Raw genomic sequence first — 20,333 nt, 5'->3', positions numbered from 1 at the left:
ATGAGGCGCAAATCAAAAGAGAGGACGGAGATAGACAAGTAGGAAATTGAAACAACTGAAGTGGCCGGTGAAAAAAAAGAAAAAAAAAAAAAAAAAAAAAAAAAAAAAGAAATAAACAATGATCCGCCCAACCTGTAATTCCACCAGCTCCGGAGATAATAATGTAGAGACAGCAAGCAAACACGCTCTAATGATCGCGCAAAAGAACACAAACTCGAATAAAGCAGAGCAGAGATAAACAAACTTGAACGACCTTCGACACAGATTGGAGATAAGCGGACCGGATCCGGACAGCAAGGTGACGCAAGTATGGGATGCTCCGCCGCCAGCCTCGTATAACGATATCCTCCCAAAACATTAATCTCAAGATCTTCCCATTGCTCTCCAGTTTCTTTTGTCATTTAACACTCGGTGTCCTCCAAAACGTATTTACCATGAGCAATCATGCAGGCTGGCGTGCCAGGCGGAAAAATAAGAGAAAATAAACGGGAACCGGTTTGATTCCGGTCCGGGGTTGCAAATCAACAAAGATATAAACAGCTCATCAGACGTCATGAGAAACATCCAGGTTCCACAAAGGAGTCCAGGGGACTGAAAAAGGAACTGTGAGAAACTGTAGTACTCCGTTCTTATCATAACCGGAGACTGGTAATGAGTCCGGGTCTCTGAACTGAGGAAATAAAATCCGGGGATGCAACCAATTGACTTGCCTCGCGGAGACTAGAGAGCAAACTTGCTGCTCAGAATCATCCTGCTTTTGGCATTCCAGTGGGGTAGATAGAAACAAGGTCGTCCAATAGGGCCGGAGTATTGGACAGTAAAACGTTGAAATTCCTGGCAAGTTCCTGGGAAGAGCGGTATCCATTCCAAGGTTTCCTGGGTACTGGCAAAACTACGCGCGCATCAGGGCCGATGAAGCAGGTTACATGTCCCGAAGCTCACGACACTCACGCTCTTCAAAGAACCCTATGATGGTGAGAAAAAAAGGGGTGGGAGGAGGGGGGAGAGCGAGGGGTATGGAGGATGGATGATAGGGAAAAGGAGGTAAGGGCGGGAGAATTCAGGTCCTTCAAGTGTAGTTTGACGAAGGAAACGAAGAAGATGGAAAGCAGTTATCGAAGTCCGCCACCACTCTTGTAGGATTGGTGCTTCGGCGTCTCCTGTCGCCGTGGGGGAGGAGGCACTGAAGTCTGGTCGTGGTTCCTAGAAGGGTCATCGAATTGTTGTCCTTGCATTTGGCTTGGAATCTGGCCTGGCATTTGTCCTTGCATGGGTCCACCGTATACTTCAGGAGGGGGTTGAGAAGGGGCCGTCGTTGAGAACCGCTCAGGCGGTTTTGACACTGGTGCACTAGGCGCTCGATCTTGGTACGCTCCACCACGACCATAGAGGGAATCTTGAGGCATCGTTTGATATACTCCGCCTGGGCCCGGGGCGTAGTAGTCCTGGCCGCCATACGCGGGCTGGGAGTGTTGGGGAGGAGGGTAGTTTCCTTGTTGTGGCGGGGTGGTCATCATGTGATCGCGGGTGCCCATACCAGGGCTGTATTGGGATGGTTCCCTGTATCCGGGGTTCATCGGCCGGGCGGCTCCATGCACCCATGTGTCTTGACTTTGCTGATAGCCCATGTTAGATTGACCTGACGGTACATAGCCTGGATCCTGCTGAGAGTATTGATTGGGAGCCGGAGGGTAACCAGATGGATAGGGAGTCCTCTGATTTGCTCCGGGATAGCCTGGTTGGGGCTGTTGCTGCTGTGGCATGAACTGGCCAGCACCACCCTGCTGAGTGTACCCAGCATATCCAGGACCATCATGACTGGGCGGGGGATCAAATTCACGACCACTACCGAAGGGTATGGATTCAGACGGTCCGCCACGTTGTCTCCTGGCATAGGTATCCGAATGGTGGTATTGGACTGTGGTGGGTGAGTTAGATTTTCTAGAGTATATGGGATTCGATGAGTCTCTCGGAGCGTTGATACCTCCGGAGGCGTTTCGGGACGACTTCGCCCGCCTCTCCTGTTCCCACCGAGCTGAATCGGCTTTGAGGTCCTCGATCATGGCCTAATGGAAAAAAAACGTCGATGTTCAGTATATCGAGCGAAGGTCTGAGAGAGGCCTCGATCGATGGTCGACACGAGACCAAGTCGGAAGAATGGGGGCTCACTGTTGTCAAGTTTCGATAGGCAGTGATGTAGTAGCCACTTATTTGATGACCTGTTTCAGGGTCCTAATGAATGATTAGTCTTTAAGTGCTGGGAGAGAGAGATGGTCTGCCATCGCAATCAGGCAACAGCAGAACCGAACAGGAACGATGCAAAATCAATTGCACCTCCGATAATAGAGTGATGGCTTACATCGTAAGTGCCAGGGCGAACGAGGGCATCATTCCCGAGATAACGACAGATATCCGCCGTGATCACTTCGCGATCGATGCCATCGCGGGGAATGAAGTACTCGTTCTGTCGAGAATTGGGCGCCTGCGGGGGAGCCATCGGCTGCGCGGGGGGAGGTCGTCGTGCCATTATAGATGGATGAGAGTAATGAGGAAGGGAAATGGAGGTTAAAGAGAAGAGGTGATGTGAAATGACCTGCAGCGCTGAGTTGATGGTTGAAGAGGGAAAGGATGTGAATAGAAAGATGGAACCTGAGAGGATGGGGGGCTGTCTGGTTTAGAAGGGGAAAGAGTATCGGTGGGGTCGGGCCAGGGCTGCAGCAAAAAAATGACTGGCCCTGTGACTCTGGGCGAAGGCAGAAGTGGAGGCGAAAAGTCCCCTGGTTCGAACTTGGTAGACCCAAAGTACTCTTTTGCGGAGTACAAGACAGCTGAGTACAACTATGGACAGGCTTTAAACCCCTAGTCACATCAAACCAAAAATGAGGAAAGAGCCACACCGGGATTTCGCCTCAAGCGTGTGTTATTCCTTTCTTGGGCTTCAAACTCTTCGACCTATCTCCGCTGAATTGAGCACACCCAAGCGGTGGTTGGACAGTTTGGGTATAATGTGCAACGTATGGAGTGAATAGGAAGGCAGATGGACCACCAAGGAGTCAATGATGCAGCGTCAGACAGGGTGGCGGATGTTGACCGTCTTCCTGTTGGGTGAGAGTTGCCGTGGAGGGAGCCAGAGAAATGGCAGGAGGGGAGGAATGGTTGAGACGAAAGGTAACTGGTGGTCAGGCAGGCTTGGTAGCCTGAGGACAGGTTTTGATCAAAGACCGAGGGCGAATCGTAGGCCTTGTTGGATTTATGGATGCATCAAGTACATCCAAGCCCGGTAAGCGTTTTTGACTACCGTTTTTTGTATTCAGTTTGCTCTTTTCAGAGGCGAACGACTGGTGGGCACAGTCGTAACGGTATCAGAAGTGTCTGCCGTTGGGCCAATACGTTTACGCCGAAGGTTCAATCACTGTTGACTTGAGAGACGGTGGAAGAGCCGGAAAACGGTAGAAGCGGGGTTGACTCGGGCGTGCGAAATGGCTGGGGTCGAAAACGACAGGCACAACGCGCTGTGTTTCTTGGGGGGGGGAGGCTGGACCCTGGTTGGAAGGATCGTACCAGCAGACGGCTGGTACCGGGTGCTCAGCAAACGGTTCAGGCAGTCGGGATCCAACCAAGCGGTAAAGGAAAGGCGACTTGGGCAAGAGTCAAGTACCAAGTGACTTGACTATCGATGTATCCACGCCGGTTAATTTTGGAAGGACAAGACGTCAAGATGGCGAATGGATTCTCGATGAAGGAAGCAAAAAAAGGGGGGGAGGGAAAATTGAATAAACGGGAATCTTGTGAGGGAAAAATAGTTTATTCTGTCTGCTGTTTGTTAAACCTAACCTCGGGTCAGGTCGAGGGAAATTCGTGCCAGTCAAAGGGCTTTGAAAGGAGAGCAAAGTTGGGTTTCTGGTAGTCCTGAGGGATAAGAATTACATCGCAAAATGTACCGCATGTGCTCTGGTAGCCGTTGATGTACATCTGACCCCGTTTCTCTTTCTGTTTCTGGGGGCAGTTTGGTGGAGTCTCTCGTTTGTGCACTTCCTTCCTCTGCATGCCAACAGACAACGGACAAGAGACAAGAAGAAGAAGGCGCCTTCGGTGATCCTAATTAGGTATCAGAAGTGGGAAGATTTGACAGCTTTTGAGGCGGTAACCGTTAGGTTTGGCCGATGCAGCGTTGAGGGGGGAAGAGTGAAGACAGCCCGGAATCTGCCTGGCTCTCTCCCAATACTTCAAGATTTGGATGTTTTAGTATGGGAAATGGATGCTAAGAAAGAACAAGGCCGGAACAGCATGTCAGGTCTACAAGTTTGAAATACCTTCGACTTCTTCCCTCCTTTAATACACCAAGCCCGACTCAGCTCTCTATCTCTCCACTCGCAATCCTGGCAATCCTGGCCGGACTTCGAGGTCTCAACAGCAGAATAATCTGTCCCGAATGGCTTGTTAATAACCACCGCATTTTGCTTCTCTCCGGGCTCGGGTTGACTCATTCCAAGCCCATGAGAGAACGGCTTCGAATCTGCACTACCCACTCAGGCAGGTCGCAGCAGCTCCAGCTACGAAGTACGCCAAACAGCAACAAAGACGTGTCTGTCGCTGGATGGGATCATGCAGGCCTAATCTCCAATTCTCTATCGCCTACCAATTACCGGGTGTAGGGGAGAATGAAACGCGCAACACATCTCTCCCCATAGGTAAATGATACAAGACACACTTGCATGCTACAAGTCGGCGGTATGCAGGACCCCGTTAGATTGCCCATTTCGAACCGTTCATTGCCACCGTTGTTGTTTGTTGGGTAGCAATGCCTTGCAGAGTCGAGCAAGAGCCAGAGAAAAGCTTCAGATTCAAGCTATTGTCCCTTTCCAGAAGAATCGCGCCAATCGATGCCCGACACATCCACAGTCAACAGCATCTGTGCCTAACGAAGAGCCGCAGCCAATCAGCACTTGCACCCACCCAAAGTCGCTTTCACGGCATGACGACCGGGGGCTTCCATTTCACCAGGAACCCGGCGAACATTGGCAGAATCAATTCACCTGCTCACCTCGAAGGCGCCACATGTCCATTATTACTTGGATGAGTTGATTCAGAGGGAATCACTCGAACCGTATCAATATCTCGCTTGTGGAGTCATTGCGTAATTCGCTGTCCGGATATGCAACAAACACCTCGCCCGCCCTCGTCTCTGGTCATCTGCCAAACCCCGTGCAGAGTCGACCTCCTACTCAGGCACGTGAGGGGTGGACGACGCCAATGCAGCGCGTCCTCTTCCCAGATAACGAAGTCGAGGGGGGCCGCATTGGGAGTAGTCTTTCACCAACTTCAGCTTCTCGATGCTTTATTCTCAGACTCAAATCCACAACGAGACAACCGAATCGGCTTTCATTCGTGGACGCTAGAAATTATTTCCTAGCTTCTGGCATCGTCCCTCTTCGTCTGCAGCACATGAAAGCGTACTCACGTACAAGCCGGGTACTGACATTGCCGCCCAATCTTACGTTCCTACCCGTATACCGAGTACCTCCATTCTCGATTAAGCCTGCCCCAGGGTGCCCGACGCGTAGAGTAAGCAAAAGAGATATTGGCGAAAATTGCCAAAGGCGAATAGGATAGAAAGATGTTGGAGCCCTGGCCAAGGACCCTGGTTTCTGCTGCAGTTGCGCAACTTGGATTGGGTCGCTATCCATGCAATTCCATTCTTGTCCACGGCACCTGAGCCCTAGATGGAAAGAACGCCATGCAAACGGGGCATGTCTGGATGCTTCCGGCATAACCTGAACATATCCGAGAGGCTAGTGATCGCTTTCTGTGTACCAGCCGCATATGGCCATTCTGCGACCTGTCAAGGCATGCTGCTTCGGACCTGGCGATGCTGCATTCACCCTCTCGGAGTACTTTCGCAGGAGAATATCTGCAGGACATCTGCTCACCTGTTGCGGAATTATCTTATACCCCTTGCTCCCCGGAATCAATTGATCCTTTCAACCAGCGCTATTCGGGCTTGCTCCTCAACAAAAAAAAAAAAAAAAAAAAAAAAGAGACGCCGAATGTCGTGGCGTGTCTGCAGGCCACGGAATCGATTGTTTCGAGAATCTCAGGAACTTCATGGGCACGATTTGGAAGATCGTGCAGTTCTGGGGCGTCTCCAGGGGTATCCTCTCCATCCCCCCACCTTTGGCCATTTTCTCCTGATCTTGAATATCATCCGTCCATGTTGGTATCCCCCAGGGCGATGAGCAGTTTGGGGGGTTGCAACTGTCATCACCTTCCGCCAATCGATATTACCTCCTGGGGGGGCTGGTTACCCAAAGTTCAAGCGCTTCTGACCCGGCTCGAGCCTTGGTTTTGTTCCACGACCACCACCCCGTCTCGACGACTGGGTTGAAGAAGACGTAGTTGGCCCACTTGCTAACCTTCTCCCGCTCTTGGCACTGGATAGCTGACCAAGGTCACCGCCCAGACGGCCGGCAAATGCTGAACGAACACGTTCTTCGACCTGAGCCTCCCTTTCCTGGAGGGCCAAAGCAATGTGCCAGTCGTTATGGCTTTGTAGGTCCGTGGGATCAGCAAACGATGTATTACATCTGCCGCACGTAAACAGGGCGGGGCGATCCTTTTCGTCAGCTGCGGTCTGGCTGAAACGGTTTGGGCATCGATGGTCTGACGTCAGTGCCGGCCCTTCTCCTGACAGTCGATTCCGGCCACTATGGCCTTTGAGGTCCCTAGAAGCTTCTGGGATAGGAAGGCACTTCGTCCGCCCTAAGTCGAGCTTTGCTTCCAGAATAGTTGGGTGGATGCCATGGGCCTCATTACCACTAGTTGCGTAGCATTTTCGACGTTCATCCCTATATTGGTCGCCATGGCTAGTCTTCGAGGGCACAGATGTCATGCCGAGAAACTGATCTATCCTTTCACTTCCGGAGCGTCGACGCTTTCTCTCGGAATTATCCGCTCCGCCATCGATATTGGCTTGTACTTTCGAATCCGAGCTAGCCGCTTGATCGCTCCGTAGAACCGTCGATGATTCCTTTGATCCGGGCGCGTCATTTCCCCTCATGAGGAACCCCCCTATCCCCATATTCCCCGTGACACCGTCCTCGATGCCATTTATGTTCATGCTCAGGTGAAAGCATGGCCATACCTCTCCTTCCGACATGATTTGCGTGAGAAGTGTGTTACCCAACTCGACGAGTGAGGCCTGATCCAAACTCTTACCCGGAGGGATTGATGTCTGGCGGGAACGAGTCCGACTGTTGTGCTTTAGATGGAGGTTTACACTCTTAGGCCTCCGGCGGTTTTCTAGTATGCCTTCTTCTACTAAGCGGCTGAATATGTCCGCAGCGAAGATCTTTATCCAGCGTTCGGCTTGCTCACGCGTATTGATAGCGGGGCGGAAGGACTTGGCAGAGAGCATAGACTTAATCTTAGTGCGAGAGTTGACCTCGCTATGGTCAATCCCTCTGATAGTATTGTAAACCCATAGGCCCGTCTCCTGGCCCAACCTCGCGCTCAAGTTGGCGAGGGGTACAGACAGGAGCCCGTTGATCTCCTCCGTGTCGAATTCGGAAGCGACTTGGTCGCCGAGCTTGCCGCCTAGGTTGCGCATCTTGGTGAATTTGATGGGGGCGAGGAAGGACGTCACGGCACGGCGGCGGATGATGGTCTGCTTGTTCGGTTTGTTGTGGGCGGAGCCTAGTTTACTGAGGACTTTGTTGTGTGAGATTCCGCCGGAGCAGGTGTAGTGTAGCTTTTCCCAGACTCGAGCGCGAATGTCGCGTACGATGTCAGCGCCTATGCTGAGCGCCACATCATCCCAGTCCGGGTCTTCAACCTCCTCCGCTTCGTCGAGAGGCACGAGACAATCCGAGTGCCAGTCCAGCGCTGTTACAGGCGGAGGAGGCAGCCCTTCCGACGGATCCGTTCCAGGAGTGGGAGAGAGTTCGGGGAACCTCGCTAGGAGGATGTGATGCACGTGAGCCGAGAGGTCAACAAAAACCTCATCAATCCCCGCCTTTTCAATCCTCTGCAGCGGAGCCGGCGGCAGCACCTCCTTCATGACGGCGAGGATCTTCCTCGACTCGAGACGGTACGGATCCAGCGACACCTTGTCCCGCGCGATGTTGGCGGCGGCGTCGCTCCGGTACGCCCACTTGTCGTCCCCTTCACGCCAGGTGGCGACGTGCTGGGCGACGAGTTGGGGACAGAGCTTGCGGGCTTCTGTGATTGTGGTTCGGCGCGTGACGCCGAATGTTCTTGCCGGGTAGTTTACGGCTATGAGACTTTGCCTGGGAATGTGCGGGTGTGTTAGATTTCAGATATTACGTGTAGCGTACAGCGTAGCGTCACTTCATAAGCCCACCAATCTTGCATCTATCCCCTTCTCGGGCAATACGTGGCACTAGATCTACGGTGACTTGGATGCCGTTGGCGGGATTTTCGAGAAGGAAAAAAAATATTAAGAAAACAAGAAAGAAAGAACAGAAAGAACCACAGTCGATGAAGCTGGGAGGGGACACCGTACCACTGCTGCACCGCCAAAGGAACGTCTCCGGGGACTCCGAGACGCACCATCTCACACTGCGCGTAGAAGGCATCCAGGTCGATATGGGCGATGACTCGGAGCGGTGTGGCCGTCGAGTATGATGCCATTTGGGAGAGATGGCGGTGAGTGAATGCAGACGGCTGCATTGGCTGAGAGCTATTGCATGCCATCTTGGACGAAAGAGAGGTTCGCGGGGGGGGGAGGGGGTGAGGGAGGCAGGCAAGGAGGTAGAGTGTGAAAAGAGGTTAGACGGGTTCGTTGGACATCGGGGACGTGGTAGGTAGGAGAGCTTAGATTGGTTATTCGGCTAGCTGGGAATAAGAAGTAATGAGGAACGAATGCGAACGACGCAATGTGGGCGAAGAATCATACATTCGAGGTTGACGAGGTACGTGGCTGAGAGAATGAGGATGAGATACGATTCACGAATCGATCTTCACGATCTCGGCGGATGCAATCATGATTTCCCGTGCTGCTTCGTAATATTGACCCCGACGGTCGTGTTCCCCAACGGTTCCTGGCAGGTGTGGGCTGAATTATAGTGGGGTTTAGACCGAACGATCGCGCTATGTAGGCGGAGAATTCGGGCAAAGCCTGGTGGCACAGGGGGTTCATTGCTCCGATCTTACCGTCAAGATCTGCCCCACGTTCTGGACCTGAGAGGATGATGATGGTCAACAACCATTAGTTTGGTCGCTTGCATCGTGGTTGAAGTGGACAGAGCATCGCTCTCAATCGATGCATTGAAGTATCTGATTACATTAAACATTGGATCTATGGATATTTGATACATTCCGTTTCCATCCTCCATCGTTATATGCGCGACGCCTTGGGTTGAGAGATAAATAAAAGAAAAACAAAGGAGAGAAGAAAAAAAAAAAAAGACAAGACCGTGATATCAATGTAGCCGACTCAAAACTCCCCATAACCGCCTCATGCTCAACCCCTTTCTATGCTCCAAGAACCGAGGAGAAGGAAAGAACACAATACCAAAGTGCTGAGCTGGATATACGTAAAAAAGAAGTGGACTCCTCAGCCTGAATCCGTTCCAGTCGTAATGGGGGATGAAGTCATCGTATCCCAGACCACTCACCGCCGATTGCGCTCCCGCATCTCGATGCCTTCGTCCTTGTCCGTCCAAGGCTTCGGATCGAGTCCGTAACGAACCTTGAGCTCCGCAAGAAGGTCGCCGTACGGATACTCGCTTTCCGGGTTGTCATGGAGTGTCGACGGCGACCTCTTGATCGGGAGGAACCAGTCTATGGGGGAATTTCCCATGGTTGTGACCCAATTTCGCTTGTAGCCTAGGTCCCACGGGTTCTCTCCTGGTTCTGTGCGAAGGATGGCGAACGTACGTTGGGCGAGTCTATCACGGGAGTTCGAAGGTTCCTCCTCAGCCCTTGGCTGGGCTGAATTTGCAGCCTGGACAATGGGCTGAGAGGAGAGCTGTTGAGATGGGAGAGATGCAGTCGGTTGCGAAGGCTGCACCTGCTGCATTGGAGGTGCTTGCGGGAGGGGATAGGTAACCGTTGCGAACTTCTCGGTGGGCTGCGTTCCCAGGGGCACTCTCACGGCAAGTTGATAGCTCATTTGCCTCTTGAGAAGGTCAACATTAGTCATATTCTGCAAGATGAAACGGAGTGCCGTCCCAGACATGGCGCAGCTGAAGAAGCCGAGGAAACCAGAAAGCACGAGAACCGCGAATGTGTGTCCATCGGGCACACTGCCATCTTCAACTTGTTTGGCAATGGTGTAGGCTGCCGCAGAGACAATAACAGCACAAAAAAGCCAGGCGTAGAATGTGAATTGGGCGAAAAACTTGAATGCTAAAATGCACGAAAAAAAATATTAGCATATCAGCTCTGCATTGTATGTGGAAGAAGACAGAACAACAAAGCTTACAATTCTCAGCCACCATGCCGCCCACCCATGGGCAGTAGTGGTCCATCTTTCTCACGCATCGCTCGATTTCCTGAGAATGGCTGGCCCTATCTGGCTTCCATTGTCCACATTCATGGCACCATTTGGGTCTTCCGTCGCTCTCGCAAACGAAGACGTTCTTGGAGTAAAACTTCTCCAGTCCTGGGCTATCGGGGTTCGAATCAAGAGGCGCATAGCCTATCGCAGCTTCTTCGTCGTTGTACGGTCGACTAAACGCATTCTTGAGGCCCTTGCGACGATGTTGTTCACGACTTTCTAGCACTCTGGCGCCCCGCGAATTGGGTTCGAGAGGCACGAGACTCGGGTCGGTTTTGACGATCCAGATGGTGCGAATGTAGCAAGTAATTCCTAGAGCGAAAAAGAAGAAGTAGAGGACGATAAAGGCGATGGCAAGCCCGGTTTCGTGTCGTTCGCGGAGGAGGAAGTCGACTATGGGCACAATCTGTCAATAAGCTGCCAAGGCTGAGAACGAGAGCTGCCCCAAAACAAAAAGCCCTATGACGAAGAATATATATATATATCAATTGATCTGGGATTCCAGAGACACGACGTACCGCATATCCGGCCTATGACAACGTAGGTGGCATAACCGGCGAGGGCCAGGAGGAAACAAGGGACCAGTCGTGTAATCCATCGCACACCGAGAGATGTGCTAGTAGTGGACGACATGCTTCGCGAGCGGCGTTGCCATTCTCTAAGGAAGGTTTCGATTTCGAGCGCGGACAAACCCCTCACGAAAGCGCGTGAAGACGCACGCGAGCGGATTGGAGTCGAGATGGAGAGCAGTATTTTGTGGTGAAGATGATTGGAAGAGTGGCCGGAGATGGCTGCTGCCAAACGTAGACGCTCGTGTCCATCGGTATGAAGTCACTTGGGGAAGAATGCCCGAGATTACTAATAAATTCCAGACGCAGCTGAGTCGCAGCTGCCCTGCAGAACAAACAATTAAAAATCTTTGGAGAATTGCCAAAAACATTCCAATTGCAACCGTTCTTTCTCCAATGCATCTGAAACCTAACGAATCGGGCAAGAAGACGCGCACGCCAATCTTCGAAGCCCATTCTTTCTGTGCTCGGAATTTTCCCACAGCCGGGCTGTCCTAGTTGAGCCGCATCTGACACTTCGTCTGCGCATGATACTCTCGAAATAGGGATTTGTTTGCAAGGCTCTGGAGCCAACACCGGGTTTGTTTACTCTCAAACAAGCCCAATGGCGGCGCATCACGGTTGTATTCGCGGCCACCCTGGGCATTACAGCCCGGCGTTCATTCTCCCATCACCTGGACTCTACCTTTGATGTCATCCGGGCGCCAAGTCCTTTGCGGCTCTTGCGCTTTTTCCTAGATTTCCTCGATCATGTCGACCGATGAAATGTCTATAAGATGGAACATTCTCTTCTCGCGCTCGTCTCTATTGATGGAAGTTATTGAGCAACCAAGACTGCTTGCGGCTTATCTAATGCTCTGCAACATCATTTACTCATTGTCAGAGAGCTGGGCAGCACCCCGGTCTCGCTCGCAACGTCGCACAGAGTGTCTCCGAAGAGAGGCTCCATGAGCCTACGACCATTGACAGCTGAGAAGAAAAGCCCACAGTTACCGGTGCCATCGTCGTGAAGCTGCTCAGCGCTCCCCCTCTCACCCAACGAAAGGTGATCGTGACGATGACTTCTCTAGCCTCATAATGCCGTCTCTTTAATCTCTTTAATCCCTCAAGTCTACATTGCACTGCACTGCACCCCTACAGCTTTACCCTTGCAATAGGGCGAAAAGGACTACCTATGGTTTTACCAACGCTAATTGGCTATTTTTGGTTGAGTTATGACCTCTATATTGTCACGATCCACTGATCAGTCAGACCCACTTCCCACTTACACCAATGGTTTGGGCATTGCGCTTCGCTTCACTGCACTAATGTACCGAAGGGCAATTCGAACATGCCAACATGATCCATTCGATCTATGCTTCAGTTCAACACGCCCCGGTTGAGTTTTCCCTCGGTTGAGCTTCGAGTTCACGACATTGGGAAGAAACAAGGCGCTCGCTGCTTTTCCCTTTCGACATCCTTTCCCTTGATACTCTTTTCGGCGAGGAACGTGAGCGCCGGGGAGATGAAGCCCCGATGATGATGATGAAGATGATAATGATGAGGCGGAATGTGGCTCGGTTGACGATAGTGCAGTCCTTACTCTGGCTCTTCCCAGCGCCTGGGCCATCTCATGCCTTCACACGACACATTGACCTGCCCAAGTGTTTCTCTGTATCTCTCTTCATGACGCCTTTGTTCCATTTCAGTTATTGATCGTTCACCTAGTGATATTTCCACATCTCTCACCGGAAACATGAGAAGTCCTCGGATGGTAGTTGACATCAAGTCGCATCGTTGCTTCACGATGAGCTCCCTCCGCCTTTTCGCCTTTTCGATAAGCCTAGCCATCAACCGGAGACCGAAGAGGACGTTACAGCTCGCCAATGGCCCCAACATCTCGTGCATCGGCATGCCTTCATGACACATGACAGTCAATTCATGTCCTTCACCATGTCGGCGCAGCCAAGAAAGTGCTCCCCACCCACCGAGAAGACGAACCGAAGCCTCCAGCATTCTGGAATTCTTCTCTCGTGGTTGGAGATCGGGAAAGCGACGCTTGTGGCTGTGGGGGACACGCGAGCGTCACGCAGAAGGGCGGGAGCACGTCATGATGTTCGATGGCATCACCTCGACCATCCAGAGACGAACGCTTCATGAGGCGGCCGCACACAAGAGCGCTCCTGGTCATCATGAAGCGTGTTTTTACACCTTTTTTTCTCTGAGCCATTGGCGTGTGCAGACTTCCGGTGTTTACCTCGGTGACTCTTCACGGTTGCACGATTCATGTTCGTTGAAGCTGTTGGTGTTTACACTTTGATGGACGGCCATCCGACGGGGGAAGATAGCTCGTTACAAGTTATTTATATAGAGTTATTTCGATCTTCAAGAAGATGCTCTGAATACACTCGCTCTCGCCATCATCGCCAATTCCATTATCTCATTCTCTCAAGTGTCCTCAAACCATCAACACGTCCGAAGTTGCTTTCTTAGGTCTCCCAGCTATCTCACCAGTTTCCTTGCCATCCTCATTCCCAATTTCACATATCCCCTTCTCACGGGCTTTCCGAACTACTAAGCCGTCCCGGCCATATCTCAAGTTCGAGTCAAGACTCAACGGCACGTCATTCCCCAAAGAGCGGGAAAAGAGCACATATACCCCCTTCGCTCCCACCGAAGCCAAGCTTTGCAAGATGAAGAACTATACGCATTGGACGTGCTGCAAGTGCCTCTGCGCACTCCTAAATATCAACAATGATGTAGCTTGCCCGAACTGCCACGAATGGCGGTGCGACGAATGCCCCGTGCAGGAGGTCAAGACGAAATGAAGGTCGCCATCTTCTACGAATCTTGAACCGCCGCCGGCACTATGCGAAGGCTAGGAGTTTCTCCTCCATTCCTGGTTTGACCGGCGGTTCGTTGGGACACATCGGAGTGGCGCACACCAACCTCGGGAGTAAGGCGCAAATAGTTCCCGGGGAGTTCTTACTGAGACAGTGGTGGCGGTTGTGGATGGATTCTTTGCATATTCCTCGATGGAGGTGTGGGGAGCATGTTGGAGCTGCAGGGTTTGTAGGGAGGTGAAGGAACCATGTGGGATGGAGCATGGTTTGCAGGGAGATGGAGTAACCATGCTCGATGCTGCATGGTTTGCAGGTTTGCAGGGGTGGAGGATCACGTTGCCTGCATTTCCATCGCTTCTCTTCTTCTTCTTCTTCTTCTTTTTTTCTTCCGTCTTGCTTCATTTCTTCTTCCGTGTTTTTTCTTCCCATTGGTTCTTTCCTTCTTCCTGTCTTCTTCTGCCTTCTCTTCCCCTTTCCCCGTTTCTCTGTCAATACTTTTGTTGTTGAGATGAGCCTGGCCTTTTCCCTTTTCCTTTTCCTTGCCTTGTTTAATCTTACACATCAGACTGCCTATTTCGACCGTTTGTCCAGCTTCTTCGAGCCAGCCAGCCAGCCATCCTCCTTCATTCTTCTGTATCTTTTTTTCATCAATGTTTTTTTTCTATATCTTCTTCTGTATCCTCTTCTTGTTCTTGTTCTTATTCTTACTCTTTTTCTTCTTGTTGTTGTTCATCTTCATGTATTTTTCTTCTCCACCACTTTCTTGATCATGGATCTTTCACTTTTGCTTCACTCCCATGACATGTTTCTTTTCCAACTTGGGATCTCAACAATCCCCTCATGACCGTAGATCTCCTACCTTCACGGACTAGATTTTACTTCTTCAATTCAATCTCTAGACCGATCTGGTTTTGGCTCTTATCCTTAAAAAAGAAGGAAACAGAAAAAGCCTCGTGTGCTTCTTCATCTTCACATCATACACATACACCTTGTTTCTTGCTGTGATCATAAATGCTTGCCCTCCCAAGCTCAATTGGCTATCAATTGGAAGGGCTCGAGTAGCGGTGAGGGTCAAAATGAGAACATTGAAGAGTCAAAAAAACGCCTTACATAAAATAACCACCAAGACGACGCCACATATGTATGGGGGAAGCGTCCGCCTGTTTTTTTTTTTTGGTTTCTGGGTCGCTAGGAACGCCTTGCAGCTCCAGGTAAAAGTTTGGGGACAGCGACGGTGATTGTGTCCCAATTGATACTACAAAGCAAGAACAAGGCCACGAATTCCAAATATCACTGGGTCTGAATGGCATCGGGTCGAGCATATGTTTGGTTGAGACGAGATTTCCTTGCTCTCTCTCTCCATCTTTCGTAGTTCCGCTCCGCTTCAGCTGTGGACGAGGAAAAAGAGCAAGGTTTGCGCATGATCGCATCCAGGTTAAGTTAGCGTCAATTAGACCGGCGCTCACCGAAATAGGGCAATTGGAAGCATGCGAACCAAGGAAAAGCAATGTTAGCACTGTCGACGTGGGAGCTTCCCAGCATATCAGCTCAAGGGTGTGTGAATTGTGAATTCGAAAACCTGCTTCCTAATGATCCTAGACTATCCCGCCGCTCTCCCTTGCCCCGTGGAGGCAAGAACGTTGAGTCAAAACCTTGAGCCACACGAGGGAACTTGCCTTTTCCCAAATATCCTCCAACGTCTCAACCGAACCCCCCATCAAACACCCCTGCCCCAACGTCCACCACTGCTCATGATAGGCCAACACACTCCCCAACCGTAAGCCAAGGTAGAGAAGAAGAAATACAAGTGAAAGGTGATAAGAAAAAAAGAAGAAGACGAAAAAAATACCAGAAAAGCCACAGGCATTAACCCACCCCTCCCCCTTTCTCCAGATGCAAACAAGTGCACTTCCTCGCCCTTCTAGACGTTATCCAGAAGGTGTCTGGACGTAGTTAAACTCCCCTACCTTCGAAATACACCCCCTTTTTTCCCCATTTCAGATAGAAAGGAGGCCTCACTCATCCGACTGCACAAGACGAACTCGAGCTGCCCTCGATAGCTCCATCGCCATGCGTGGCGAAGCCGCCTTCTCGGTGAGCTTCCGGACGCGACCACTCTTCGAGATTGGGCTACTTCTAAATCCCGGTGAGGCCTGGGAACCAGTAGCAGCCGCCGCTACAATGGTCGATCCCGGCACTTGAGAGGCCGATCCTTTAGCCTGCCTCTTCGTAGGTGAAGGCGTTTGCTGCGCCTTCGCATACACTTTCGTGACTCTACCCGTACTCGTCTTCTTCAGGGCGTCAGTCGACGCGATCTTGCGGGGCTGTTGCTGCTTGACTAGCGTGTTGCGCTTTTTGCTCGCGCTCAGAGGCGTCCCCTTCCCCGACGCCTTGGTCTTGCTCGCTTTGGACTGTGCCTTCGTCGTAGGCGATTTTCCTTTCGCGTTGAGGCCGCCCAAACTGCTCTTAGCTTTGAGTGACACCGCAGATACGCTCCTCTTGACCACCGTGGCCGCACCCTTCGCCGCCTTCAAGCTCGCGCTCGATAGCGAGCGTTTGACACCGCTGGCATTGCTAATCTTGCGCTTCTTGGCACTTCCCTTCTCATCTTCGCCTCCCAAAAGCTCCTTGAGCTTGCGCTTGCCAGATTTGACAGAATCTTTCAGCGCCGCCTTCACAGCCTTTCCCTTTGCCTCCGACTTAGCCTCCTTGGGCTTCGGACCCAGGACACCACGGCAATTATGCTCCCCGCAGAGGCATGTCTGCACGTTCTTCGCCGAGAATGGATCGAACTTGTAGTCGTAGGTAAGCTCCTCTCCGGTCATTATGGGCCTGTCACCAGCGAAGAGCGCCATGCGAGGGTTACCGCCCACGATCCACTTGATCATCCTGCAATTCGGGTTACAGGAGTGGTTGACGAACCGCGCAATCGATCCGGTGGTGGCGTCGATGATCATGTTCTGGTCGAAAGACATGAGGTAATAGCACTAAAGGAGATCCAAAGATTAGCCCAACCTCAAGCGGCGGTGGTTTTTTTTTTTTTTTTTTGGGGGGGGGGGGGGAGAGAGAGAAGTGGGAAAACATACGGCATTGTTCTTATAGACCTCATTCATTCTCCGCTCACACTCTTCCTCGGTAATAATTTCGCCCGTGTACTCCATAATGATTTGGTTCGGCTCGAAACAGCGGTTGCTGCGAACGCCATAACCTCGGTCGGCCGTCTTGATGACTTCAACCCCGATTCTGTATTTTCCACCGGCAGAGCGACGCTCGGCGAGGTCGGTAAAGGCGCGGTTGGTGCAATACTCTTTGCCCACGTTGCAATTGGTTTGGTCACATTCGTAGAGCATGATCCTATTTTGGCAGCTTTCGCCGCAGCCGTCCTCGGGCTTGCAGACACATTTGGACTGGAAGTCATTGATGTGAGGAGTCTTCCTCCAGTATTCTTTCGAATCGCCAATGAACCGATCTGCAAAAAGATATGTTAGTGCAACCCAATTCGAAGTGTTCCCGTGTCCAATTTCCATCAAGAAACCGAAAGCAAGCGAGAATAAAAAAAAATAAAATAAAAAATAAAAATAAAAATAAATTAAAAAAAAAAAAAAAAGAGAGGGAGAGAGAGAAGCCAAAACAGGATCGCATACTCTTCGTCATCTTCCTCCATTCATCAGGCTTGGGTTGGCCAGGTGGTAGGGGATTGCACACGTCGAATGGAAGCTTGAAGTCCCTGCCCTTAATCAGGAGACGCAAGCCATTGTACATGGGCAAAGGAAGGACCTTGGTGGGTTGAGGCAACGACTTCAGTTCGGGAATCTGGGCCATGCGCTTCTTCTCAGCTGTCGTGAGGCCAATGGTGTAGGTATCCGGCATTGGCTGACCGGCATAAAGGCCTTTCTCTAGGTATTTCTTGACTTTGCGTTTCTTCGTAGGCGCGGTAGCCTCCGGGGCAGATTCTTCTTCCTTCGCCGCCGTCGATTTGCTGGACGAGGTCTCGTTCTGTTTGGCGTTTTGTTTCGCGGACGCGCGGCGCGACTTTGTAAGAGTAACGAGCTTTCCGTTGCTCCAGACTGTGTGGACCACCGGCTGGTCGTCGATGTGAGCGAATTCCTTGGTGTCTTGGAGGCGCTTAAGCTCGCGCGACATGGCAAACGCAGTATTTTCCAGGGCCTTTTTGCCATGCTTGCTAAGAGAGGCGATTTGGGAGGTAACCGCGGCGGCCGCACTCTCGCCGGCAAGACGCGCCGAAGAGCGGAGGCTGGTGGAGAGAGGAGGTAGGTCATTCTTCGAACGACGGTGCGAAGGAGGCGTGTCGAGCTGGCTGATGGACCACTGGAGATCCAACGCGTCAATTCCGGCGCGTAACAAGCCCTTTGAATCTTTGGCCGCAGCAAGGCCGTCATTCCGGTCCTTCTTCTGACGAGCAACCACAGTATCACCCGAAATCGTCCGGCGGCGCTTCTCAGCCACGATGTCGCCATTGGCGCGTCGTTTTCCATGAGCCGACGTGCCGCTCAATTCGTTCAAGTTGTAGGTCGCAACTGCACAAGAACGACGGGGGCGTGATGCGGAGGCTGACGCGGCGTGGGGCGTTGCGTCTCCATTGGGATCGGAAACGGGTAGATCGGGGGGAGGCGGCGTATCAACGGCGACGGTAATATTCTCGAGTTTCGGTACATCCGAGGACTGACTGCAGGAGTCGGAAACGGAGGTGGGAGGTGTCGAGCTGATCGAGTGGACGGCAGACGACGCGAAGGAAACAGTTGACGAGGAACAGGCTAGGTCGGCAGAGCCGTCCAGGACAGCATCGAGAAGGGGTAGGGGAGGCAGGACCGAGGGAGCAGCCGAGATGCTGCTCTCGGTGGGCAGAGACATCGCGGACTGACCCGATGCGAGTGAGAAAGACAAAGAGAGAACCGCAGGTGGATGAACGCGTGTGTGCTAGTGTGTGACAGGAGAGTAGAGTTGTTTCGAGTCAACAAGAGTCAACAGGCGCGAATAAAGCAGGTGATGACACGTTGAAAAGACGCGACGACGGCAACGAGAAGGTCAAAAAAGACGTGATGGAGAGTGGTAATGCAGAGATTAGACCAGCAAAGTGTGTTTAGACGAGATATGGTTTGAGGAGAGAAGGTGAAGTTGGCAATTGAAGTTTAGCGACGAGAGAGGGAGGAGGGCGGGGAGGGAAGGAAAAAAGAAAGTGAAGAAGTGAGGTCTCGGGACACGGACACACGCGCTCGAAAATGGAGGGATATAATATCTCTTAGTGCATGCATATAACTGACTGGGTCCAGACCGCACAAACTCAGTCCAATCCAGCAAGACCAGACCAAGCGGCCAAGCAGGTGCAAATGTGATGAAGCAAGGGACGATCGGATAGTAACTCGATTGGGTTTAAGTCGCAGTTTCCAATATTATTTTTCTTTATTATTTTCCCCTGCGACTGAGGTCTGTGTCGAGGGCGAGGGCGAGGGCGAAGGCGAAGGCGTGAGGAGGGGAAGGAAGAAAGGAGGAAAGGAGGAAAGGGTTAAACGCTATATTTTTCGGAAGGAGACTGGAAGGAGGCTAATAGTAACAATAGTCTAATAGACGAACGAAGGAAGAAGGAAGAGGGAGGGTGCATGGGACGGAAACACAGAACGGAGCGCTTCGTAGGCGTAGACGGGAGCTAAACCAGGAGAGTTAAGGTGAAGGGGGAGGGAAATAGCAAGGGGAAAAAAGCGTATTAATTGCAGGCGCGTCGTTGGACGGAGCAGAAAATAGCCAACTTCGTTGGGAACTTGGGATCGAGGGGCATACGAAGTAAGCGCATCAAGGGCCTTTGATCGTTAGCCTTCAAACGGGAATATTGACCATTGAGTACCTGTGTATGATCTGGGCTATCGTCGTCTTCAGCCTGGGTGGATGTGGTCTCTGATCCGATCCCTTCGGGCTCCTTTTTTTTTTTATTTTGGTGTTGTTGGCCTTTCCTCTTCTGGGCGAGAGGTCGAAGTCGAAGGCCAAAGGTTGAACTTCTGGGCTGGACCGGGCTGGGCTGGGGATGGAGACATCGAGGCTAGTCATCAATGCTCTTTGTCGTTCTGCCCGTCTATTGGTAGACTCTAACTGCAGAGAGTCCAGTCGTTCCCTATTTGTGTTAATTATTACTCCACAGAAGTACGTGCCAGGCACGTCAACATTGACCTGGAACGGTTCGTGCGAGGGCGAGGGTGAGGGCGGACTGAGGTTTCCAAAGAGAAAGGTAGCGGGTACCTTTAGTCCGGGTTCACGGGGCAGGCAGGCCGCGGTATCAGAAACAACTTCCACTCCACCTCATCGTCCCGAACTGGCAACTTAAGAAGGACTAGAAGGAACGGACAACGAACGGAGAGCGAACGGACAGGGGCTGGGGCATTAAGAAGAGGACATGGAGCATGGAACATGGCA

At 51.7% G+C, this 20,333-nt stretch overlaps 4 protein-coding genes across 4 annotated transcripts; all 4 read right to left on the bottom strand.

The window, feature by feature from the left end:
- Positions 1-1,112: 1,112 nt before the first annotated feature.
- Positions 1,113-2,527, bottom strand: SAPIO_CDS5214 (uncharacterized protein; the record flags this gene model as incomplete). The annotated part of the gene is made up of 2 exons (XM_016787584.1): positions 1,113-2,066; positions 2,360-2,527. 2 exons carry the CDS (start codon positions 2,525-2,527, stop codon positions 1,113-1,115), a joined length of 1,122 nt encoding a protein of 373 aa, XP_016642599.1.
- Positions 2,528-6,301: 3,774 nt separating this feature from the next.
- On the bottom strand, positions 6,302-8,649 carry SAPIO_CDS5213 (Sister chromatid cohesion protein eso1; the record flags this gene model as incomplete). Its single annotated transcript, XM_016787583.1, has 2 exons — positions 6,302-8,285; positions 8,522-8,649. The coding sequence occupies 2 exons, from the start codon at positions 8,647-8,649 to the stop codon at positions 6,302-6,304; spliced, it is 2,112 nt and encodes a 703-aa protein (XP_016642598.1).
- A 982-nt stretch (positions 8,650-9,631) lies between these two features.
- On the bottom strand, positions 9,632-11,152 carry SAPIO_CDS5212 (Palmitoyltransferase PFA5; the record flags this gene model as incomplete). Its single annotated transcript, XM_016787582.1, has 3 exons — positions 9,632-10,368; positions 10,445-10,912; positions 11,038-11,152. 3 exons carry the CDS (start codon positions 11,150-11,152, stop codon positions 9,632-9,634), a joined length of 1,320 nt encoding a protein of 439 aa, XP_016642597.1.
- A 4,773-nt stretch (positions 11,153-15,925) lies between these two features.
- Positions 15,926-18,782, bottom strand: SAPIO_CDS5211 (Uncharacterized protein; the record flags this gene model as incomplete). The annotated part of the gene is made up of 3 exons (XM_016787581.1): positions 15,926-16,897; positions 16,997-17,379; positions 17,555-18,782. The coding sequence occupies 3 exons, from the start codon at positions 18,780-18,782 to the stop codon at positions 15,926-15,928; spliced, it is 2,583 nt and encodes an 860-aa protein (XP_016642596.1).
- Positions 18,783-20,333: the final 1,551 nt, after the last annotated feature.

The sequence above is a fragment of the Scedosporium apiospermum genome (genome assembly GCF_000732125.1).
Source record: "Scedosporium apiospermum strain IHEM 14462 chromosome Unknown SEQ_SAPIO_0098, whole genome shotgun sequence".
NCBI classification, from domain to species: Eukaryota; Fungi; Ascomycota; class Sordariomycetes; order Microascales; family Microascaceae; genus Scedosporium; species Scedosporium apiospermum.
This window is presented reverse-complemented; position numbering and strand designations above follow the sequence as displayed.